Here is a 25,520-nt window from a genome sequence, read left to right on the forward strand (position 1 = left end):
GCATTGTTTGAATCACTGAGAATTCTCAACAAACCGCTCGTTTAAAGTATATTTCAGCACAACTGCCTGCCTCCCCACAACCATTCACACACCCCCGCCCCACCCCCCATTAGCAGCAGGGCAGCTTTATCTGGTGACTAGGCCCAGGAACACAGGCTGAAGGGACTAAAGCCCCTGCCATGATGATTCCAGGCATGCTGGAACGCTGGTAACCAACCTGCTCTGGCAACCAACCTGCTCTGTCACTGGTCTTTCCAGCATGGGACTCCATCATTGAATATTCAGAGCCAAGGCTCTAGGACCCCAAAGCCATTCAAAGACATCTTTTAAACACCAAGAGTGCTACAAAATCCAAAATAATTTTATTCACTTTTTCAGATTTTTGCTTCCACAAGGTGTTCAGCAAACATGCTAAGGCGACAGAATGTCTAGTTGGTCACGACATGCAACGCTGACCATTCAGTTGATGACAGCAGCGACCACGCCCACCTGAGCTACTGGTCCCACAGCACAAAGGGGGTTTGCGGGAACACACGGAACCACACAGCAATCAGCAACCTGAGGTAGGTCTCTTTACAGTACAAAAAACTTCTACACCAGTGTGAGACACTGATTAGCAAGAGCTGCTTAAAGTTGCAGACTTTGGAGGGAGACAGACTGTGTGACAACTGCAGTGAGAGAGAACAGACCCACAAACTCCTGAACCCTGTCACTGAACTGCGGAGGTGCGGGACCAGGCAAATGAAAAAAGTACCACTGACGAAAGCAGCAGCCGGCCCCGGGGTTTGGAGCCAACAGGTGTAGGAGCTGGAGAGCTCTGTGCATTGGCCAGCGTTAGGAACCTGAGGCAGTGGGACACTCTGTGAAGAAGAGACTTGATTCTGGTTAAGAAACAACAGCAAAAAGAGGAAGGCAGGAAAGAACCTCCCCCCGTCCAAGGAATGTTCTTCCATGATTCTCATTCCTGACAGAGGGAGTGAAGGGGGTTCTGGGGGTCTGGGGCTTTGCCCCACTGCTCTCCCGACGGAAACAGTGAATGACAACAGGACAGAAAGCAGGAGCCCTGAGAATTCACGGCGCTCTGCGTGGCCTCCAGCAGCCCCCTCCACCCGCCCTGGGTGTGGCTGTGCGGGGACACAGAGGGGGCCCTTGGAGGGCCCACTACTGCCACACATCTTCCTGTTCAACACCCACAGAGCCCGGCACCGTGAAACCACCAGCCGAAGAAGAACAGTATGCTACCCTTCCTACAATCTAATAGCAAAATCAGATCTCTAGTACAGCAAACTGTACAAAAATGATAGAAAGGAATTTGCACTGTTATCAGGACAGTGCTTATTTTAATATAAAATAAACAGCTTACATTTTCACTGTAAATATAGGCTATGTACAGAATTATATATAGATATAGCTACACGTATAAAGCTTCATTATAGGCCTCTGATACATTTATAATAACGGTTCCCTGAACCTTTTAGAGTGCAATTAAGAACAAAAACTAAATTTTGTTTACATGAATATGGAATAAATACAATAATCAAAATATGACTCTCCCTAAAATTGAAACACACAAGCCAATCCTGAACTGCTGTGCGAAAGATAAAATTGGGAAAGGCAAGGTTTCGGCAGGAGGACGCGATGAGGGGCCTGCCCAAGGCAGGGGATGGCAAATGCTCCAAGGAAAGAGACGTTGGTGGCGGGGAGGAGTTAGCCCTTGACAGCAACCTTGTTCTCCACAGCAGCAAACATGGCATAGAACCGGGAGCTGTCATTGGACAGAAGGACTGATGGGGTGTCGAACTCCACCACCTGCAAAGGAAGGAGACACGTCACTCAGGGTCATTCAGAGGACCACTGCCCCAAAGCCCCCTGGGGGCAGAATCACAGTGACACACAATCCGATGAGTCCTGCCATGCCCCTGTGGGTTCCACTTTTGATTTTTTGTTTTTACTAACCAGGGCATAAGCAAAGGGTTAGAGACAAAGACATCCAGATCTCCTTCACATCAGTCTCAGGGGGAAAAAAATTACAGCTCAAGTCAAGGGCATAGTAGGCAAATGTCATCTTGTGTAAACTGACCCACTATAGATGGAAAAGGAACAGCTCAAAATACCCACTTCACAGAATAAAAAGGAAGTAAGTCATTTGGTCAATTATCCATTCCTATGATGGACTTCTATGCAGCCACGGAAAATCATATTGCAGTAAAAAAAAAAAAAACAAAACAAAACCCTGAATGATTTGCTGGTAGAACCTGCATTCCATGATAGAGGCAGAAAATGTCACACACTCACTTTCCCAGCCTTCTTGCTAGCGGGCCAAGGCATGGGGCACAGCCTTGACCAAGGAGAAGTCTCTGAGATGCTTCTAGGAAAGGCTGTTCTGCCCAATATAGGCATGAGGACAAAGTACACTTCCCCAGGACTGCTTGTGTGAGGATGTGATGTTGGGTGCTAGCACAGACATCCCACACCATGAGGGGAGGGAAGGTGGGCCCTGGGTGGAAGCTGACACAGAACCTGACCTTGCTGAGCTGCTGAAGAGCCACCCCTCTGGCCTCTGGCCATGGGATGACAGACTCCTACTATTCACCTCTTTCATTCCAGAATTGTGCGTCCACAGCAGAGCACATCCTACCCACTAGAGTCTGGGTATATAGGGGCATGAAAAATGCTGGCAGGGGATAAATTAATCTATTATGAATTACTGATGCTTGTCCCTGAGGAGGTAAATGACTTAACTTATTTTTGCCTTTATGCTTTTTTCAGGTTTTCCTAAAATTACAAGGCAATTTCAATTCACGAGAAACAAAAATTAAGGGAAAAGAAGGACAGAGTCCTTCATAAAGAGCCAAACAATCCCCATTCCAAAACATTAGGCCACTCGTAGAAACAATGTGGTCTAGATGTGCATCTTTTTTTTTTTTTAAGATTTAATTTATTTATTCATGAGAGACACCGAGAGATAGAGAGGCAGAGACATAGGCAGAGGGAGAAGCAGGCTTCATGCAGGGAACCCGACGTGGGACTCCATCCCGGATCTCCAGGATCATGCCCTGAGCCCAAGGCAGACGCTCAACCGCTGAGCCACTCAGGGATCCCTAGATGTGCGTCTTTAAGAAAGAACTTCCCAACTGTTCTTGGTCCCCTCTACTTTATTATATTCTATTTAATACCTATGTACAGAGCAGTAGCTCTGTGTATCTAATGCATAAGAATCACAGTAAACATTTAGGATAATGCAAACAAAGATAGTAACAAAACACACTAACATTAATATAATTTCAAAATGAGGAGAAAAATAATGAATTCCTATGTTCTCTCAAACTCCACTCTGAAGCCCAGCTTACACCTGTTATATTAATTGCTTTTCTCAGTACTTCTCCACAGAAGGACAGAGTGGTCCTGCAGTGTAAAACACTGGCTTTGGAGTCACTGGCCTAGCTCAGCTCCAACTCTTCCTTCCTGTGTGCTGGAGATAGGTTCAGTTCCCTGAGCCCATCTCCTCTTTTGGAAGGCAGGGTTAAAACATCTGTATCTTTCTCAGTGGTTGTGATGATTAATTACATGTTGAGAGACAGTATGTAAGGCCCCTAGCATGGTGCCTGACACGCAATAAGCATTTGATGGAAGTGGCTATTTTGGTGGCCATTATTATTAATCAGAGTCACACATTGTAACTGGCTTGTTATTTCTGCTGAACCATTAATCTATTGCCATCCCAGGTGCACACAAAGGAGGTATCTGTTCAACATAAATTTACTTAACGTCGTGAGTGACATACTTAACATCTACCATGTGCAAAGAATGTGGTATGGAGCCCTGCCCTAAGAGAGTTTACAGTCTAATAGGGGAGATGGGGCATTAGCCAGCTACCATCAGAGGAGGCAGAGGAGCTACACGAGAGGGACATATCAAGTTTAAGGTGGCAGAGGCAAATCAGGGTATTTAAGCTGTGTCTTTCAGAGAGACAAGCAGGCTGTAAGCAGACAGATGTGGGGATGTAGAAGAGGGAATGAGAGGAAAAGGCATTGGGGGTAGATGGAACCGAGTGAGAAAAGACCTAGGGGAACCAGCTTAGGGAATGCAAGATTGTCTACAGTCATTGGCACCTGCAAGGAGAGAGTGGGAAAGGAAGGCAGTGGGGCTGGGCCAGATTGTGGGAAAGCTTGGAACACCAGTGTAAGAAGTTTGGCACGACCAAATGATTGCAAAAAGCAAACATGAGGTGGCCGGACTCAATACACCTTGGGCAATTCTTGTGTACATGAGTTAATTAGTCAAGTGCTCGAGCTCTCTGACCTAAGTCAAAATGTCACTTTTACAAGCAACAAAAAAGTAGGTATTAAAGCAAAATGAGAACCCAGTAAGAGTGCCCCTACTCAATCTCTGGCTTTGGAGGGCTCTGTCCCTCCCAGTGGCAGCCAGATTAGAGTTGCTAAGGCTGCTTATCTGAAAGCTAAGAATAGCACTAAGATGGCAATCAGCCCAATCCTGCCAGTGGCCAGTTTTCCTCCCAGATGAGGCCACATGCCAGCCTCAATCCCCCAGGGGCTCAGTACCTGTCCCTGGGCCAGCACCATAATCCTATCAGAGCCTAGGACTGTATGTAGGCGATGGGCAATTGTCAGCATGGTGCAGTCAGCAAATGCTTCTCGGATGGTCTCTTGGATTAGTAAATCTGTCTCTGTGTCCATGGCAGCAGTGGCTTCATCTAGAATCAAAATCTGACAGAAAAGAGGAAAGAAAGAGAGATCCAATCAATTCCTTAGGCATTCTACTTAATCTAGGTTTTGCTGAAATATATTTCATTGCTTGAATTTTATACCATAATCTGTCTTTCCTAAGTAGGTACACACGTGTAAAAGGATCATTTTGCTTAGAACAGGTACAACTCCAAACCCATGCATTTGCCTTCATTTCCACAAATAAAAGGCTATGCATGTGATACTGATCTAACAAAGTGCTTGCCCCTACTTGTTCTGTGACTCTAAACATGAATAATCTTTCTGGATCTTCCCTTTCTGGTTTACAAAACAAAGTGACTGACTGTATTTGATAGCCTGGAGGTCTCAGTCTATAGTTTCTAAGAGTACTACAACTACTACCTGGCCAGAAACAAAATTCACCCTTTGGAAATTAAAGGCTCAGGGAAGTCTGAAGGCTCAAAAACACCTGTATACTCAGATTGGGTCAAGGTGAGTTTAAAAACATCTTTGGGCATGCTCCTAAAAAGCTCCACTGGGCTTGGAGCCAGGAGTCCCTTTGGACCTCATGCCGCAGGGAAAGGCCATCCTTCTCCTTCCTAGCCACTCCACAAACCACCTTACCTTACAGTGACGGAGCAAGGCTCTTGCTATGCACAGGAGCTGCCGTTCCCCCACTGAGAAGTTATCTCCATTCTCCATCACTTCAGATTCAAGTTTCAGAGGTAGCTGAGCAATCTAGGGAGAAAGGCAGTAAAGACTAGAAGAGTCAAAAAGTAAATTTTTGGGGAAAAAAAACAACTAAATTTTGTCAAAAATCCAGTGGCAAAAATAAACTATTTTGAAACAGCTGAAACAATTAGCCAAGAATCTGGCTCATCTAGTAAGAAGGTACAGGCGTGATGATCACATGTACTAGGACTCTCATTTTCTATGACATTCCATATTTCAAATATACTATTCTGTTAGCCTCATACCATTAAAAGGTCTTAGAAATTCCAGTATTTTCATGTCCCCAAATCCTGTCAGATTGTGGCCCTAATTTTTGGTTCTGAAAATACGGTCATGGAATAGGAGATGGAGATAGCGAGATTGCTTTTCCTGTATTCCAAGGTTATAGGTTTATGGCTGTCAAACTTGCCTTTATAATAAGCTATGAGCTTACCCGTCAAATGAAATTGTTTGAAGAAGCCCAATATATAAGTGATTAAGGCAGAACTGACCTAGTTGAATCAGGACAGGGGATCCTGAGCTTGACTCAATTCAGGGCCATGAAAGATCCTATTCCAGGTCAGGGATATCATGTAGACTGTGGCCTCAGGAAGGTGCGTGCTGAGTTACTCTAAGAGGTTAATGACTCCCTTTGCATGCTGCATGCTTTCTGTAGGCTCGGTGCATATACAGATGTTTCAAAAAAGCATGTTATACTGTTATGATGACTAAAATAGAACTTAAAAGAATTATGGAATCTGAGTGTTGGTCATTAATATCTTTGTTAATCAATGGATAGCAAAAGGGCAATATGACCATGGTCAAGAGATATCAACTTTTATGCCCCTTCTGAAATGCCTGGGAAGCCTTATCTAAAGTGATCCTACACAGCTATCCTGGAAATAAAGGGACAGGCCAGGCTAGACAGAGGCAGCCAGAGAAGCCTGAGGAGTGACCACAGCATCACTACATTTCCACTCTTGAAATTCCAGCAAAGCCCTTCCTCATTGCTTCACTTACACATTCTTTCATGTGTGTCCTTTCTAGGGCATCCCAAATCTGGTCTTCAGTGTACTGGTTGAAGGGATCCAAATTTGACCTAGAGAGAAGCACAGTAGAAGTTTCTCAGTGATCCAATACGTAAGTGACCATACCACAAAGGCTGTCTGTGGTATAAGTTGAAACACACCTGGGAAAAGGAGGGATCAAAGTCCTCAAAGTCACAGAGGACTCACTCCCCAGCCAGCCTTAGGTAGACGTGCGGCTGTTTGCCTGTTACAGGAATGTATCTGAGAACAGGTTAGGACTCTCTGTCTTCTTTATAAAACTTCTTTTTAAAAGATTTTATTTATTTATTCATGAGAGGCAGAGAGGTAGAGAAACAGGCAGAGGGAGAAGCAGGCTCCCCACAGGGAGCCGTGGGACTTGATCCCAGGATTCTAGGACCACACCCTGAGCCAAAGGCAGACGCTCAACCGCTGAGCCACCCAGGCGTCCTCTTCTTTATAAAACTTTAACTTTTATTACTTTTATTATGTAAATAATACATGTTACAGGAAAATTAAGAAATACAGATACAAAAAAAAAATACAGATACATGAAACATAAAACCGAAACCAATGTTTTAATCACCTCTAATCAGACCATCGGAAGCAAACACAGCATTTTGGTATATACATGTTGAAATACATCTTTGTGTATTTGGAAAAACAACTTCTTTCTTCTTGATGCACCAGGGTGAGAGCCTATCACTGTGAACAGACTTGAGGGTGACTGGCTGACCAGGAGGAGGAGCTGATCCAGCAGAGCAGAAAGGAGAGAGTCAAGAGCAGCTCAAGAGGAAGGAATTTACTGGTACAGAAAATCAGTCTGGGAACTATTCTTGCTTACTGGACCAATAGGGGCTATATCAAGAACATCAAGGATGATACCAGAAGAATAGAACTAGACATTTCTGGAAAAGGCTCTTTGTCATGGAGGATGAAAGTGGAGAGGTGGTAGTGGAATAGATAATTGGTGGAAATTGGGAGATTACATTAATTTTGGGGTGTCTTGTTTTCATCTAAACATGGCATTTACAGGTTTTAGGTGTAATTTGCTTAGTTTAGAAAATTATACTTCCCATATGGGAAACAAAGTCTTTGGGAGAACTTTAGCTCCATGTCTCATTTGTCTCCATGTCTGGGGTTACTAATCCCAGGCAAGGCAAATGCAAGCAGGACATTACCCCAGAACTCCACCTGACAGGAGGAAGAATAGGCTGGCACCTACCTTGCCCATCCCTTTGGGCCCCCTCTGGATTCTCCAGGGAGACTGTAACTGGCTCTGTTTTCTTGTGCCTCTTGCCCTTTGCACATGAAACATGCACCTCACCCCCATCCTTTTGCTTAAGAGACGCTGGTGAAAGCAAGGGCTCTGGGGCCAGACTTACTGATTCCTACACAGGTTCTGTTACAAGTGTGTGACTCTGACCAAGTTAGCCTAACTTCTTTATGCTTCAGTGCCCTCAAAAGGTTGTGACAGCTGCATGTCACATGTAGAAAGTATTCAGAGCTGCGCTCGCTGCATGGTTGTGTGTGCAGGAGCTACTATTAAGATGCTATTATTGTCATTGCTGTGACTCCTTGCCTATGATTCTTTCTTGTCCTTCAGGTCACAACTTAGATGCAGAAAGCGTCTCCTGGCCCTTAAAGCCTGATTTAGGTGTCCTCATGCTCACTCTCATTATGGCACTTGTCACTCTGTTCATTTGTCTCTGCCCCCATTGGATCAGGATCCTTGTCTAGATCTTATTTACTGTTGAATCCCATGTACACGGTCTAATGTTTGTTGTAAGAATAAAAGAACATATGGCCTTACTTGACTTCCTGATAGGAGGCATCAGTATGTGACAATTTAAGCATTTTCTGTAATAACAGAGGAAAGGAACAGTGTGGTGGAGCATATGTACATGTAGATCCAGGCAGATTGGGCTCAAATCCCCACTCTGCTTCTTATTACCTCCACAACCTGGGGCAAACCACTCCTCAGTCTCTTCTATACAATGGAGATATAGTGACATGACTCAGTAGTTTCCTGTAAACATTTCAGACAGGATGTACAGTACCTGGAACACAGCAAACATTTACTCAGTGGCAGCTATTAAATTCACAAGGTACATGTGGACATGTTAGCTGCCTGGTTCCAATGCTTGATGGTTTTCTGATTCATATATTCAATGTACTTTCCAAAGTACATTGAACTTTGGAAGAGTTCAACTCTTTCCTTAGAAAGAGTTCTGATAAAGTCCTATCTGAAAAGTCTGGATGGGGAAGACCAATTTTCTATAGGCATACCATCTAATATCTAACATCTTTGCAGGCATAATTCTTAAGAAGGTGGTCCAGTTTACTGATAATCTAAACTGTGAAATGACAGACCATGGGCTAAGTCTAAGGAGAAGTACACCTGTTTCTATTCACACTGGAAGCCCCAACCCTCCCTAACACTCCAGAGTCTATCTGCACAAACATCCGGGTTGACAAGATTAACATTTATTGTTCTGTTTGTTTTTTTTAAAGATTTTACTTACTTGTTTGAGAGAGAGAGAAAGCACGAGCAGGGGGAGGGGAGGGCCAGAGGGAGAGGGAGAAGCAGACCCCTCGCTAGGCAGGGAGCCCAGTGCAGAGCTCCGTCCCAGGACCTTGGGATCATAACCTGAGCCGAAATCAAGAGTCGTTTGCTTAACTGACTGAGCCATGTAGGTGCCCTATTGTTTTGGGCGTTTTCTGTTGCCTCTTAGGAGAATCTTCTACACTTACACACTATCAGTTTAGGGACAGACTGAAACCCATGCTCGCTGTCCCATGTCTGAAGGATAAAAGATTAATTATACTTTTGCCTGGTTCAACAACGACTGCTGAGAATTCTCGTGGGGCAAAGTTAGCAAGACAACTTTCTGAGTGACATTTATCTATGTGATGATGCAAGTTTTCACAATATTCTCTCTCCTATTTGTGTGGCCTCATATTCGACCTCTTCATGTTCTATAGCAGAATTCCTGACCTTTGGGGTCATAACAGAGGTCTCATTTTTGAACCATAAACTTCAGAGTTCTTTAAAAAAACTCACTTTATTAACTTATCATTATTATTATTGTTCTACCTTTAAAAAAAAAAAAAGTTCCTCAGAGCTCTTTGTAAGAGCCTTTTGTAAGTTCTTACTAAACCTAGAAGGAAGGGTACTCCACCAAGGGGAAATTATGACCAGTTACAAATAGAGGTCATGTTCTAGTTTGCTTGGTCTCCTGCTCATCACCCGCACCATGGTCTACATGCAGCCAAGCCACAGACCCAAGCTGAAAAATCACCCTTGCCCTTTATAGGGAATCAACTCTGATCTTTGACTGTAAGAGCTGAAGTCAGGATTAATATGTGCTTTAGTGCTGGGCTGCTCTACATCTGCATTCTGCTCTGACTCTAGTTCTCATTTAGAGCTTCTGGTCCCTCTTCATGAGCCTGAATCTCCTCTTGGCAATCCAGTTCCAGTAATTCAATTCCTGTTGTGCTTCAATGTACCGAGTTCTCATCTTGACAGTCTGCTCAGGCTCCCAAGGTTTGGGGCACACACCTTGCTCTGGTTCTACCCCTAATCTCCCTGCTTATAAATATCTGCCTTCTTTGGTCTCTGAATGCTGTTCAGTCTCCACTGTTGAGGTATAGTTGCCTGTGGAAAATCCATATTACTAAAGACTAGAATTTCCAGCCCCAGTAACTTGATCAATTGTCACCTATGGTTTGACATTTCACTTTCTCAATTTCTAGTTGAGCCCATCACCTACTGCTTAAATCTGCCCCTTCTTTACCTGTTCCTGGCAGGATTGTTTAATTTTAGGTTCTGGATTTTACCACTCGTTCAGGTTCCTTCTACTTCTTCTAAGATGAGTCCTTTGCACAGAGGAAGACTTCAATAAATATATGCTCAAGACCGAAGGAGTCTATAATGCTAGTTTCCAGGCTAGGAACATGTAGATAATTCTCCTAGACTTTTAGTCTAGGAAGTGTTCTTTAAAACTGCACAGCAATGCCTATTGTCATGGGTTGAAGTATGTCCTCCCCCAAAAGAGAAGTTGAAATCTTAACCGCCAGTATCTTTTTTTTTTTTTTTAATTATAGTCACACAGAGAGAGAGAGGCAGAGACACAGGCAGAGGGAGAAGCAGGCTCCATGCACCGGGAGCCCGACGTGGGACTCGATCCCGGGTCTCCAGGATCGCGCCCTGGGCCAAAGGCAGGCGCCAAACCGCTGCGCCACCCAGGGATCCCCAACCCCCAGTATCGAAGAATGTAATCCTATTTGGAAATAGGGTCAGTACAGGTATTAATTCATTAAAATGAGGTCATTCGGTAGAGGGGAGTAGAGTGGGCCCTAAATCCAATATGACTGGGGGCACCTAGGTGGCTCAGTGGTTGAGTTTCTATCTTTGGCTCAGGTCATGGTCCTGGGGTCCTGGAATCAAGTCCTGCATCAGGCTCCCTCCATGGAGCCTGCTTCTCCCTCTGCTTATGTCTGTCTCTCTCTCTGTGTCTCTCATGAATAAATAAATAAAACCTTAAAAAAAAATCCAATACGACTGGTGTCCTTATAAGAGAGGGTCACATGAAGGCAGAGACACAAAGGGAAAAGGCCATGTGATGATGGTGGCCGAGATTGGAATAATGCACCTATAAACCAAGGAGCACCAAACACTGGTGGCAAACCACTAGAGGGTAGAAGAGGCAGGGAAGGATCCTCTCCTAAAGGTTTCAGAGGGAGCACAATCTTGCTGGCATCTTGATTGCAGACATCTAGCCTCCAGAACTGTGAGAGAGTAAGTTCCTGTTGTTTTAAGCCATCCAGTTTGTGGCACTTTGTTGTGACCTCCCTACGGAACAAATATACCTAGGAAGCCCATCATGTACCTCTTACCAGACACAGTACACACGCAGTAGCCTGCTCACTGAGGAGCCTGCCCCTTCAGATTCTCTGTGGGTGACGACTCAGCAGACAACATGGATAGGATTGATGCTCAATCCTCCTAAGCCCATCATACCAGCGGAAGGAGCCACCATAAACCAAGCAATGGGTCCCAGATATATAAGGAATATTTACACACACCAGGAGGTGCCATACACACATTAAGCCACACCAGACTGATCTCAACAGGGAGCTCAATCAGGAATAGAAGAAAATACACCCTCTTTACAGAAGCCAGATGGCCCGGAGTCTGATCCACAAACAGAAGTGAAAGCAAAGTTATGCATCCATAACATCAAGAGTTTTGGCTGGGTGGATAGATAGAGAAAAAAAGGCATCTGAACAGGAAGGCACCTATTTTTAGTAGTCTGAAGTCCTAGGGTCCTAATGTTGCCAGAACTGCATTTTCATCTTTGGTCCTTCATATTTTATTTTTAGCAGTATTCTATGCTTGCCTTTTGGCCACTGCAAAATGAGGCCACGAATCTCTCTGAAAGTATGAGAGGAAGCAGGAATGCCTCTCTGACACGTGGGGAGACACTGCTGCACCACACTGGCCTGTCATCATGATGGGTGCCTCCTGGACAGCCTAGGGCCTCAGAGCAGGAGACCTGGGACCCACAGTCCTTCTGCTATCCGGGAGCAAAAGGGGAGCTCTAAATAGTTATTCAGGAGATTTTGAAGATGCCGGAGGGGGAAAAAAGGTAACTAAAAGTCAGGCCCTGGGGAAGCAGGCTTACCTCTGGCTTTGGAAACACAACCCCTCCCATCACAGGGTTGTGATGGAGAGTGGGGGTCATGAGAACATCAGGAGGGGATACAGCATGTGGTGTGTGAGGGCCCAGACAGCCCAGGTTCAAATGCCTATCTTTGGGCAAATTATCTAACCTCTCTGGATTTCCATTTCTTCATCTATAAAATCAGAATAATAGTACCTACTTCATGGAGTTTTGAGTATCTGAAGAATTAATCCATTAAAATGCTTAGGACAACATCTGCCACATACTAAGTTCTCAATAAGCTTATCTACATTCATTACTGTTGTTCTTTAGAGCAGCAGTGTCTGGCACAGAATGACCTTTTCCCTTTTTTTAAGATTTTATTTTATTTATTTATTTATTTATTTATTTATTTATTTGACAGAGAATGAGAGAGAAAGCTCACAAGCAGGCAGAGTGGCAGGCAGAGGGAGAAGCAGGCTCCCCGCTGAGCCCAATGTGGGGCCTGAGCACCTCTTCCCTTTTTTTAAAGAGCCAATTTAGGTTCACAGCAAAACTGAGAGGAAGGTAAATATTTCTCATATATCTTGCCCAGAATGACTTCAGCAAACGTTAGAGAACACTCTGTGTTCTTGATACAGTTATTCTAGACTTTGTATTATTTTCTCATATTAAGACTAAGAAGCTTTTGGGAAATCCCAAGTTCCAAAGAAACTAAGACTATCAAAAACAAAAAGAAAAAAAAAAGAGGGAGAGAGAAAGAAAGAAGGAAATAAAGAAAGCAAAAAAAAAAGTTAAAGGGGCCCCCTTCAACAACAGAATTATTCAGAGAAAACCATAAGACCTTGAGGTTCTTTTTTTTTTTTTTTTAGGATTTATTTATTTATTCATGAGAAACAGGGAGAGAGGCAGAGACATAGGCAAAGGGAGAAGCGGGCTCCTCACAGGGAGCCTGATGCAGGACTTGATCCCGGACCTCAGGCCCTGAGCCAAAAGTAGACGCTCAACTGCGGAACCACCCAGGTGTCCCAGACCTTGAGATTCTTTTTTTTTTTTAAGATTTTTATTTATTTATTCATGAGAGACACACAGAGAGAGAGAGAGAGAGAGAGAGAGAGAGAGAGGCAGAGACACAGTCAGAGGGAGAAGCAGGCTCCATGCAGAGAACCTGACGTGGGACTTGATCCCAGGACTTTAAGATCACACCCTGGGCTGAAGGTGGCGCTAAACCACTAAGCCACCTGGGCTGCCCAGACCTTGAGATTTCTAAGAAAGAAGCTGCTTCAAATTTAGAACATCTTCCATTCCCCCTAGAGTGCTAACTGCTTCCATGTGAAGGCGTGTGGGCCCAGAATGAACCAAAGAAGAATGGGTCAGTTGGGCTCAATTTTGCTACGATTTTGAGTTAGGAACTAGAAATATTCCTCAAAAAGTAAAAATTTCATGGGTAGATCAAAAGGGAGAGAGGGCATCTGAATAGGAAGAAAGAACACTGCTTCTTGCTAATGAATGGCCACCAACAGAGATGCTCCAGGTGATGAGAAGATGCCCAGCCCCTGGAAGCAGAGTGAGGCTCACAGACAGTGATAGCTGAGGACACTTAGTCTTACTGCGAGTCAGATTCACTGCCAGCCACGCGGAGCTGTCAACTATCTCAGAGGGTGGAATACACTGCAGGAGGGGCTGGTTAGGGCAGAGGGGAAGGCTCTCAGGAAGCACAGGATCCTCTGGGGAAAGGAAAGGAAGGTACCATCAGAGCCATGAAGGAGGGAAGGTCGGCAAAAATGTTTAAGGTCAAGATGAGAAGAAACCTCTTGTCTTGGAGCCAGCTATCACAGCAAGAGGCACAGTAAAGGGACTAGTCACAGAAACATAGGCCTTATAGCTGGATAAGGGAGGGCTAGATGCAGCTATTGTAATGGACAGAGAGTCCGGCTAATCTAGGGAGCAGTATGGCCCCAAATGATCTGGTCTGTAATTTAGATTATATTTGTATGAGAACAATTAGACATTTTTATTTCATCACCTTAAGTTTCATTTGATTTCGGTTTCATCTTGCTTTCACTCTGAGAGTTCCTTATGTTTTTTTTTTTTTTAAGATTTGTCTTATTTGTTTTTTTTAAAAAGATTTTATTTATTTATTTGAGAGAGAGAGAGCAAGAGAGTGAGCATGAGTGCGCGAGGCAGAGGGAGAGGGAAAGAGAATTCCAAGCAGACTCCGTGCTGAGCACAGAGACCCAATTTGAAGCTCAATCCCGTGACCCTGAGGTCATGACTTGAGCAGAAACCAAAAATCAGATGTACAATTGACTGTGACACCCAGGTGCCCAGAGAGTTCTTTATGTTTTAACTGCATGTTGGTATCTCAAGATGAGTCCACCCTCAATGCTGGTTAATGGCAATAAACATAGTTTCTCAGTTCAGGGTCTCCAGGAGACCTCTGAGAAACAGCCGGTCTACTCTGTCCTTGCCTTGGGAAATTTGTCATAGGCTTTCTAATTTTCTAAGAAAAGCAAAAGAACACCAAAAGCTGAATGTTCTTTGGGATTTGTATGAGGCCTGAGAGAATAAAAGGAGGAAGATGATAGGTCTGGGATTTAATTTGTCCTCAGTCTCTACTACCGATTTAAAAAGCCAAAATTACAGCTAGCAGAACATGAAACTTACGTGATTTCCTAAATTTGTGCAGCTGACTGCCCAAATAGTACTCTGAGCTCAATAACTAAAAACTCAGGGCAGTAGCACACCAATTATAAGCTTGTCCATCAAGTAACATCATGTCTCTAGAGCCAATAACAAATGGCCCCAACTCCCATGAAAGCTGCACTTCCATGATATTCTACGAACACCAGCTGCACATTCCAGCAGGTCAGTTCTTAACCATTAATGCTAGTATATGTGCTGCCAAAACAAGCGCTTATCCATTAAGCCTCTGATTCACAGCCCCAAATGAAATGCTATAAAATTTAAAAATGAAAAGTGAGGCTTCTGGGTGGCAATGCATTTAAGAGTCAAGTTTAACAAACTATGTTTTTAATTCTTTTCCAAATGATGACTAAAAAATGGTTCTTTTGTCCTGGCCAAAAACTGTAAGGCCAATTATATTCTCCAAGGCATTCTTCTGGCATCTAAAAATAGAGATTTATGGGAGGGAAGAGCAGATTTGGCGACACCTCTCGATTTCTTAATTTTAAAACCGAGTCTTCAATAAATTCTAATTTTCTTCTGACATTTGTTTGACCTTGTTATTTCAGTTCCCAAAGGGAATGACTGAGCATCATCAACAGATCCAATCTATGCCACCCAAACTAATTAGTGTTTGGAGAAAATGCCAAAATAAATAAACCCAAGAGTGTCGACCCTACTTGCGGGTAGGTGGGAATTCATTTTATCTACCAGACCTCCTTCAATCAGTGAGTTCAGGTGGCATTTCCAAAGGAAGGGAGGGGACCTAATTTTAAAGACAAGTCTGTGCTTATCTGAAATTAAGTTGGTACCAATTTTTTTGAAGACTGCTAAAAATTAAAGAAATTTAATTTAAAAAAAAGAATCCAATTTAGGTCAGCTATATAGTTAAAGCTATTTTTAGTTCAAAGGAGAAGCAACTTGAATAGACATGGACATGAATCATAGAACTTCATTGTTTCAAGAAGGCAAAAGCTGAAGTCTAAGGGTGAGGAAGGATAAGGTATAGAGAAAGTCAATGGGATTATATTTCCTTCTTCATGACTACTTTAACAGATCAAGAGGAGGAATTTTATCTTAGGTATCCTGGCAGATTTCAGAAAGAGGCATCATTCCAGAGTCAGAACCAAAGGTGGGGGAAGATAATTGGAAAATAAAAACACATGAGTAATAACAATGCCTGAAAACCACCGTGAGGACTGCAACTTAGAGCGCACATGACACAGATGATAATATGGAGGAGGAAGATGAAGGATGATGGGATGAGGCTGCCAGTTGCTACTGCTCACTGAAGCTCACCATTGGCCAGAGTCAGTGTGTGCATAATCTGTATGAACCTATTCAATCTCCACAACCAGAGTTCTTTTTTTTATTTTTAAGATTTTGTTTATTTATTCATGTGAAAGAGAGAGAGAAAGAGAGAGAGAAGCAGAGGGAGAAGCAAGCTCCATTCAGGGAGCCTGATGTGGGTCTCGATCCCGGGTCTTCAGGATGACGCCCTGGACTGAAGGCGGCGCTAAACCGCTGAGCCTCCCGGGCCGCCCCACAACCACAGTTCTTAATAATATCCCCACTTTATGGATGAGAGAATGAGCTTAGGCGGGGTCAGGTAACTTGTCTGAAGCCACAGAGCAGAGATCTGAGCCCAGCTCTCTCTGACTTCTTCACCACCATGCTCTGGGGCCCTCAGCCCCCGTTTCATTAATGAGGTGGCTAGTATGGTGGAGCTGCCCCTTACTTCTGCAGGAAGAAGCACCCAGTGGTGGGAAAAGCACGAGATCAAAGGCCACTAGATGGTAGTCCCACACAGGGGCTCTGAAGTGCCCATCTGGCCTGAACTGCAGCACAAAGCACACGCACACTCAAGATCCTTACCTGACAGTGCCACTGAACAGCACTGGTTCTTGAGGAATAATGGACAGCTTGCTTCGGAGGTCGGCAAGCCCAATATCACTGATTCTCACTCCATCAATCTTGATGCAGCCTCCAGATAACTCCACCAGACGGAAGAGGGCCATCCCCAGAGAGGACTTGCCTGAGGAGTGAAAGATATGCAGAAAAGTAGTTCAATTAGCAAATTTTGTGACAACAAAAACTGGTTTATTCTCCTGGGACAAAATCATCTGTTTTTCAAGTTCTATGCAATTATTTCATCTGATTAACTAAGATAATTGACTAAGATAACTAAAATGATAGCCAGAAACAGGAAAAAAGGCACTCTACTGAGCTACCGAGTATATACATTCAAATCTCACAGCTTCAGCCTGAGAGGGAGTCTGAGGTACTACCATACTTTCATGAGAGTAAATAGGAAAAATGCCTGCTTTTCACCTTAGGAGTGGGTACACAGGCTTTAACACATCTCAGGCAAAGTAAGAACAGAGTTCTTAGAGCAAGGAGCTAGGGGCAAACCAGAGGACAGGATGTTTTCTCTCTCTTTTATCCTCTTATGGTAGCTGAAAGAGAAATAAGACAAGACCTTCCACAGTTCTAGGGAAAACACACAGGGAAGGAGTAAATAAATGGCTATAAATGACTCCACCATGATAAGGACCTGTGATAGAAAAGCAGGTCTGAGGGAGAAACTGATGAGGGCAGTGTTACAGTGATGAGCAGGACAGCTTCTCGTAATTGAATATTTTATTTTATTTTATTTTATTTTATTTTATTTTATTTTTTTAAGATTTTATTTATTTATTCATGAGAGACACAGGGAGAGAGAGAGGCAGAGACACAGGCAGAGGGAGAAGTAGGCTACATGCAGGGAGCCCGACGTGGGACCCGATCCCGGGACTCCAGGATCACACCCTAGGTAGAAGGCAGGCGCTAAACCGCTGAGCTACCCAGGGATCCCCTGAATCTTCATCTTAAAAGTTATATAAGAAGGGGGGCACTTGGGTGGCTCAGTCAGTTAAGCATCTGCCTTTGGCTCAGATCAAGGTCTTGGGGTCCTGGGATAGAGCCCCACATTGGGCTCCCTGCTCAGTGGGGGGCCTGCTTTTCTTTCTGCTCCTCCCCCTTGCTTGTGCTCATGCCCTCTCTATCTCAAATAAATGAAATCTTAAGAAAAAAAAAAGTTATGTAAGTAATCCAAGAAGATAACATCAATCTCCCATAATCTCACTACTGTTACTTTTGATACATTTTGTTTCAGTCCTTTTCTCTAGTGTAATTGAGATTACACTAGAAAAATTGCCTTTTTCTACTTGACATTATATAACAAGCACTCAACCATATTATGAAAAATTTTACAAATTAAAGTTTTAGTGGCTACAATATATTCCATAGTAGGGATGTCCTCCTACTTATTTGACCAGTCCTCTAACGTTGGACACATAGTTTATTATAATAATGTTATTGCATATGCGTTAGTACTCAAATTGTGCTCTTGCTTCAGATGATTTCCTTGGGATAGATTCTCAGATCTGAGATTACTATGGCCAAGGATATAAACATTTAAAAAGCTATCTCTATAGTGCCTCCACCCCTGCTCCCCCATCTAAAAATTAGACATAGTTGGGTCTGCCTTTCTGCAACTCAGATCCATGGTTTAGATTTACAACTATAGGTTTTTAAGGATGCCTGGGTGGTTCAGTGGTTAAGTGTCTGACTCTTGATTTTTGGCTCAGGTCATGATCTCACAGCTGTGAGTTCAAGCCCCACGTTAGGCTCCACCCTGGGTATGGAGTGTACTTTTAAAAATAAAGAGAACTACAGGTTTTAAGCTGTTAGACAACTTTACCTTAGCTAGATGCCTGGTTCTCAACCTTCCTGCTCTTCTCCTGCCTCCATGTCCTGAAAGTCCTCTTGTGAGAGCCTCATGACTTTGTCTACTCAGTGTCTATTCAAATACCCTGCCTTGCCCTCACTATTTACTGCCATATCTCCACTGTTGGGATTTGTTCCCTGGGCAGACCCCTGTCAAACAACTAACGGGGACCCTGAGAAATGTCCACGTTCCTTTTTTTTGGTATATCAATTTATTTTTTATTGGTGTTCAATTTGCCAACATATAGAATAACACCCAATGCTCATCCCATCAAGTGCCCCCCTCAGTGCCCGTCACCTCCACCCCCTGCCCACCTCCCCTTCCACACCCCCTAGTTCGTTTCCCAGAGTTAGGAGTCTCTCATGTTCTGTCTCCCTTTCACTATTTTTTATATTCGCCAAATGAATGAGACCATATGATGTTTGTCCTTCTCCGATTGACTTATTTCACTCAGCATAATACCCTCCAGTTCCATCCATGTTGAAGCAAATGGTGGGTATTTGTCATTTCTAATGGCTGAGTAATATTCCATTGTATACATAAACCACATCTTCTTTATCCATTTATCTTTCGATGGACACCGAGGCTCCTTCCACAGTTTGGCTATTGTGGAATGTCCACCTTCCTAAAGCAGCAATCCTTGCAACCATCTATTAGAAATGAGCTGGGAAATCAAATCCATGCAGCAGGAATCTTTTATTTATTTATTTTTGAAGATTTGCTTATTTGAGAGAAAGAGGGCATGAGATGGGAGTGGTGGGGGCAGAGGGAGAAAGAGAGAGAGAGAGAATCCCAAGCAGAATCCTCACTGAGCACAGAGCTTAATGCCAGCTGGATCCCAGGATCCTGAGATGACCTGAGCTGAAATCAAGAATCGGGCACTTAACTGAGCCACCCAGGTGCCCCACAGCAGGACTCTTAATGAGGAGTTTTCCTCATACAAGTGAATGGCTTTATTCAGAATTGGGGGGTCTGGTTAGTGGCCCCCTACCCTCATTTAAGGGATGCAATGGGACTCCCTCACTGCCAAGGCAGTGCTTTGTTTTAAGATCTGAACTAAGGAAGGAACTGTCCTCAGATAAATAGACCACGCTGTTCCACTTTAACAAAAGATGTCACCTGGACTGGAAGACTTTATAGTTCTCTGGATCTAGATAGCATATACTAGTAAAAGAGGCCATGAAGTCCTCACAGTCATGTCCATGGTCTAAGAGTCTTTGAAGAAGCTTGTTAGGATTAGTGTTTAGACTTTGTAAGTCAGGCTATTTATAATCTTTTTTTTTTAATTTTTCTTCTGTCACTGTTTATAATTTAATAAAGTCTTTTTAAAAAGATTTTATCAAAAAAATAAAAAATAAAAAAATAAAAATAAAAAGATTTTATCTATTTATTTGAGAGAGAGAAAGTGTGCACACATGAGAGAGGGGAGGAGCAGAGGTAGAGGAACAAGCATACTCTGCTCTGGATGCAGACATGGGGCTCGATCTCATAACCTGAGATCATGAACTGAGCTGAAACCAAGAGTCAGTCACTCAACTGACTGTGAGCCACGCAGGCACCCCTGGTTTAATAAAGTCTTTTTTTTTTTTTTAAGACCTTATCTATTTATTCATGAGAGACACACAGAGAGAGAGAGAGGCAGAGACACAGGCAGAGGGAGAAGCAGGCTCCATGCAGGAAGCCCGATGCAGGACTCGATCCCGGGACTCCAGGATCACACCATGAGCCAAAGGCAGACGCTCAACCACTGAGCCACCCAGGCGTCCCAGGTTTAATAAAGTCTTAATAGTTCAGTCTGTCTTACCCATATTAAAGGGAATCACAGGAGATATCAGTCAGAGCTTTCAGGAGAGCAGTGTACCCCCAGGAGCCAATGTAGCGGAGGGAATTTGAGGGAGAAAGCAAAGGAAGAGCTTTGAGGACAGCCACCCTCTTTGGCTGACCATTATCCTTCCAGCATAAAAAACTTACAGTGTATTGTTTGGACATGAAATAACTCCTTCAAATAGAAAGCAAGAAATGGCTTTTTCTTCTCATCTTAGCAAGTTCTTTAAAGTAAATTGGCTAGAAACGATACAAGGCTTTCTTTCTTCTTTTTTATAATGGAGAGAAACAAAGCTAGAAGAGTTTTGATGCCAAAGAAGCATGGAGCCCAAAAACTGATGAGGAGTTAACCAGAGGAGACTTCTCATACCAAGTAAACCAGTTAGTAAAAGAAAACAAGACTCAATCTTTGAATTGAGGAAGGTAAGAGGGAAAGAAATGAATTACTCAAGTCTTGACCCTAGAATTCTAAAGGGCATAGAAGTAATATGAGAAGCTTTCTTTGAAACTATTATTTTAAGAAAATAATTTGTCTTAACACAGGTTCCTTATTTAGAGCTGCATTAGCATCTGATAAACATGAGGCAACACTAGCAATATGTCACAGATGACTTAAATTTTTTGTGTATTTTGACCTCACAGAAATAAGCATATTCACTGCAGTACTACTCATAATAGTGAAAAATTGACAACAACATCAATGCCCTACAATCGGACTGGTTTTGTGTGTGTGTGTGTGTTTTTTAAGATTTTATTTATTTATTCATGGGAGACAGAGAGAGATGCAGCGACACAGGCAGAGGGAGAAACAGACTCCCCATGGGGAGCCCAATGTGGGACTCAATTCTAGGACCTCAGGATCACACCCTGAGCTGAAGGCAGACACTCATCCACGGAGCCACCCAGGTGTCCTGGGGACTGGTTAAATACAAATTATGGTACATCCATAAAATGGAATTTTATATCATGCTGTGTAGAATTCATGTCATAGGCCACTAATGGACATAGAAAAATATTTGAAAGATTTAAAGGCACACCATGAGACAGTGTTTGTAAAATGACCTCGTTTTTGTAAACATACTTGTAGATAGAAAAAGGCTGACAAGAGGTGCCTGGGTGGCTCAGTTGGTTGGGCAGCTGCTTTCGGCTCAGGTCATGATCTCTTGGTCCTGGATCCAGCCCCACATCAGGCTTCCTGCTCAGGAGGGAGTCTGCTTTTCCCTCTCCCTCTGCCCCTTCCCCTGCTTGTGCTCTGTCTCTCAAATAAATAAATAAAATCTTCACACACACACAAAAAAAGCCTGACAAGATACCCACCATTGTATTAACAGTAATTATCTCTGGGTTGTGGAGATAGGGTGCTTTTCTCCTTTTGTACTTTGCTATATACTCCCAAGTTTTCTGCACTGAGAATGTATACTTTTATGATCAGAAAAAACACTAAGTGTTACAAAAACAAAGTTGAGAATACACTGAGAAAATTGGCTTCAGAGATACCATTAATACAGAGCTGCTTTGAAGCAATGAGAGTAATATTCAATACACAGCAAATCACAGACCCCAAACTTAACTCAGATAGGTTCAAACATTTCCACAGAGGCCTCTGCATACTCTTACCTGATCCGGTCCGCCCCACGATGCCAATCTTCTCCTTGGGTTTGATGGTGAAGGACACTTTCTTTAGAACCAGAGGGAGATTCTCTTGGTACCTCATCTCTGCATTCTCAAAGGTCACCTCTCCCTCCTGGGGCCAGTCAGGAGAGGGAGCCTTGTTCTTAATTCTGGCAGGTGCTTCCAAAGAGAGAGTCTGGGGAGACAGAAGTGACTGGGTCAGACTGACCAGATTCTGTGGGAGTTGAAGGCTTCTGAAGAGAAATAAAACCCAGACAACAGCCCACACAGAAGCAGCTGCTGCTCTCTTCCCTTCCTATGGGAGATGCTCTCGGCAGTAAGTGCTTCTTACTGCTAAACTAGACAGTATGATAGTGACTAACTTTACACTTAGCAGTTTACAGTGGCCACCAAGCAGCATCTAGGGGAGGGCAGTCGGCTTTCAAATTGTTTTCTATCTTACAGAATTTCTCCATAAAACTGAAGGTCAAGGGTGGCACATGAAGTCTTCCATGAGCTCCTCAAACACACCACTTTTTATCGGAATTCTTTCAAAATATTCTACTTGAAACAAGATTCCACCATTTGAAAGCCAATGGCCCAAACCCAGAGGAAGGAAACTACCATTTACTGAGCATTTTATCAGATCCTGGCATTTGGATGTTATCAGTCACCCCAGGAGATATAGGACCTAATTCCAATTTGCTACCAGTTGCTGTGTGATCTGGGTATATCTATCACCTCTTCACTCTAGGTCTTAGTTTGTCATCATGGGGACTGGATTAAAGAATCATGAAAATCCATCCAGCTTTAAAATGCTGTGTTCAATGTAACTGGGTAGTTTTTGTTACCAACACCTTGCAATGTTTTGAAATTTTCTGGCGACTAGTCATAGGGCTTTACAGCCTTATGGGGAAGTGAAAGCCAATGGCTACGGTGCTCTGGGCAGGGGTAGGGGTGTGGGTGTGAGTGCAGGTGGAGCCTGAAGTCTTGAACTCCAAACTGGAAGGGCTCCATGTTGGCAGTGGCATCCAGGCTAGGAACTGGCAGTGAGAGCCATTCCTCAGAAATGTGACTGGTTTGTGCAGGGTCCACTCTACTATGGCTGACCATCACCCTGACTTCTCCAGCAAGAGACTCTCACCAACAGCAATATTAAATGCTACATACACATATCGTCCACAGACATGAGCACTGGGCAAAGAAGCCAATGGATAAATAAAAGGAACAGCTATTAGCAGATATATTAGATAGCCATCTGCCATTCTTTCTGAAAATAATAATAATTTGTAAGCTTAAGAAATATCCTACAATTAATGAGGTTCATTGTCAAAACAATTCAGTGAAGCATGTCTGCTGGAAAATGCAGTTTACATAATACACTAGTTCTCAGCTGAACATAATATACTAGTTCAAAACCATGTTTTCATTATTCAATTATTTGGAAATTGATGATAAAGTCTCTGGGAAATCCACAAAATAGGTAACTCCTATGAACTGAGTTAAGTTGGAGAATCTTAAGTACTCGTGCCTCTGCTTCTCTCTATAGAAAACGGCCTTCAGAGTTCCAGGTAGGACATGCCATGGCAGCAAGATGCTGTAACCCCCAGCAACACTGCAGGGGTCACTAAGGCAAGGTGTGGGAAGAGTCAGTTCATCTTGGTATCAACTAAGTTAACTGGTTTCTAAACTATGAATGCAGTTTAGAATTGGCTATGGAGCTTTTAAAACTTCAGAAGCCTGGGTCTCACCCCAGACTGACTGTATCAGAATCTCCAGAGATGAGTGAGGCCCAAGCCTATCTCTGCCTAAAGCTCAGCAGGGAATACAGATGGCCAGCCCCAGGTAAGAACAAATGAAGTAGAGTAAGATTTAAAACAATACATGGTTTTAAACGATGTTAAGGAAAATGTTACAGTAGTCAGCTAACAAAATTCTAGACATTTTGTAAATTAGCTGATGAACCCACATCCTTTAATCACAGTTCACAAGAACGTTTAGAAACCCTTAGGATAATCTCTTCTCCATTCCACACATGTTGAAGAGAGTGCTGGTCCTCCCTTGTGAGAAAAAAAGCATCCTCCTTGCACAGCCCCCTGAGGAAGCCAAAGGGTGAAAGGACCCTGTGAAGGGTCGGACCACAGTAATAGGCTTTAGCATCCTGACCTTGATGTAGTGGTTGATCCTCTCCACTGAGGTGAAGCGGGCTTCTGTCTCGGATGCCAGTCTGACGGTAAACTGGAACAGCCCCGTTAACTGGTTAACAAGAAGCAAAATCCAAGAAAGAATTCCTTATGAACACATGTCAGGACACCACTAGAAAACCTCTTCCATCTAGAGGATGACAGTTCAATATATGAACTGAATTGGGCACCTGCAGCAGCTGGTTTTACAGACCAAGTCATTCTCTAAATGTTCAACACAATGCTTATTATCCCCCAATCAACTGTAATTCTCAGTGAATGCAGGTGGCATTGTGGTACTGCTGGCACTGGCTTCCCTGTATCCAAAGGCTTTCCATCCATTCTTACATTTCCAGTACACATATCTGCAGCTGAGTAACTTCTGGGCTTCATTCAGAGAAGCCTGCACCTGCTCTGGCTATCACAACAAATGGAGATATTTATCAACCTGTGAGCAACTACTGAGAATGCAGAACCCCTGTGTGCTTCAGACTGAGGATCCTGAACCACAGTGCATACAACATATATTCTCCCCCTTCAAATAATCAACTAATAAATAAAGAAAAAAAAAAAAAAAAAAGGGATCCCTGGGTGGCGCAGCGGTTTGGCGCCTGCCTTTGGCCCAGGGCGCGATCCTGGAGACCCGGGATCGAATCCCACGTCGGGCTCCCGGTGCATGGAGCCTGCTTCTCCCTCTGCCTATGTCTCTGCCTCTCTCTCTCTCTCTCTCTGTGTGACTATCATAAATAAAGAAAGAAAAAAATATTAAAAAAAAAACAAACAAATAATCAACTAAGTCTGTGTAACATGGACAGACATCTTTGGGAATCTGTAAAGATACATATCTCTTCTTGGTTCTCATGGCTACTTATTTATTTTGATCTTTCTGATATGGAAAAATATCAAACATAAACAAGAGTAGAAAGGGCAGTATAATGAACTCCCAAGTACTTAAAAACCTGTCAACCTATAGACAATATTGTTTTATCTATAGCACACCACCCTCTGTATGTGAAAGCAAATCCTAGACATCCTATCATTTTATCCTTATTTTAGCTTGCATCTCTCTAACACATACTTTTTTTTAAATTTTTTTACGATAGTCACAGAGGGGGGGGCGGGCGCAGAGACATAGGCAGAGGGAAAAGCAGGCTCCATGCACCGGGAGCCCGATGTGGGATTCGATCCTGGGTCTCCAGGATCGTGCCCTGAGCCAAAGGCAGGCGCTAAACTGCTGCACCACCCAGGGATCCCTCTAACACATACTCTTTAAAAACACAATACCATTGCCCAATACCAGGATGATATCTAAAAAATTA

At 43.4% G+C, this 25,520-nt stretch overlaps 1 protein-coding gene across 2 annotated transcripts in view; it reads right to left on the reverse strand.

Annotated features, from left to right (window-relative positions):
• Window positions 1-340: 340 nt before the first annotated feature.
• Window positions 341-25,520, reverse strand: part of ABCC5 (ATP binding cassette subfamily C member 5) — a 90,033-nt gene continuing 64,853 nt past the window's right edge. For both annotated transcript variants that reach the window (XM_049105665.1, XM_025451594.3), the window contains exons 24-30: window positions 24,185-24,274; window positions 22,025-22,214; window positions 16,690-16,849; window positions 6,438-6,516; window positions 5,331-5,444; window positions 4,563-4,727; window positions 341-1,809 (exon numbers count right to left, since the gene is read on the reverse strand). In XM_049105665.1, coding sequence (XP_048961622.1) covers window positions 1,708-1,809; window positions 4,563-4,727; window positions 5,331-5,444; window positions 6,438-6,516; window positions 16,690-16,849; window positions 22,025-22,214; window positions 24,185-24,274 — 900 coding nt within the window. In that variant the 3' untranslated portion in view covers window positions 341-1,707. The remainder of the gene's footprint in view (window positions 1,810-4,562; window positions 4,728-5,330; window positions 5,445-6,437; window positions 6,517-16,689; window positions 16,850-22,024; window positions 22,215-24,184; window positions 24,275-25,520) is intronic.

Source organism: Canis lupus, chromosome 34 (assembly GCF_003254725.2).
Source record: "Canis lupus dingo isolate Sandy chromosome 34, ASM325472v2, whole genome shotgun sequence".
Taxonomy (NCBI): Eukaryota; Metazoa; Chordata; class Mammalia; order Carnivora; family Canidae; genus Canis; species Canis lupus.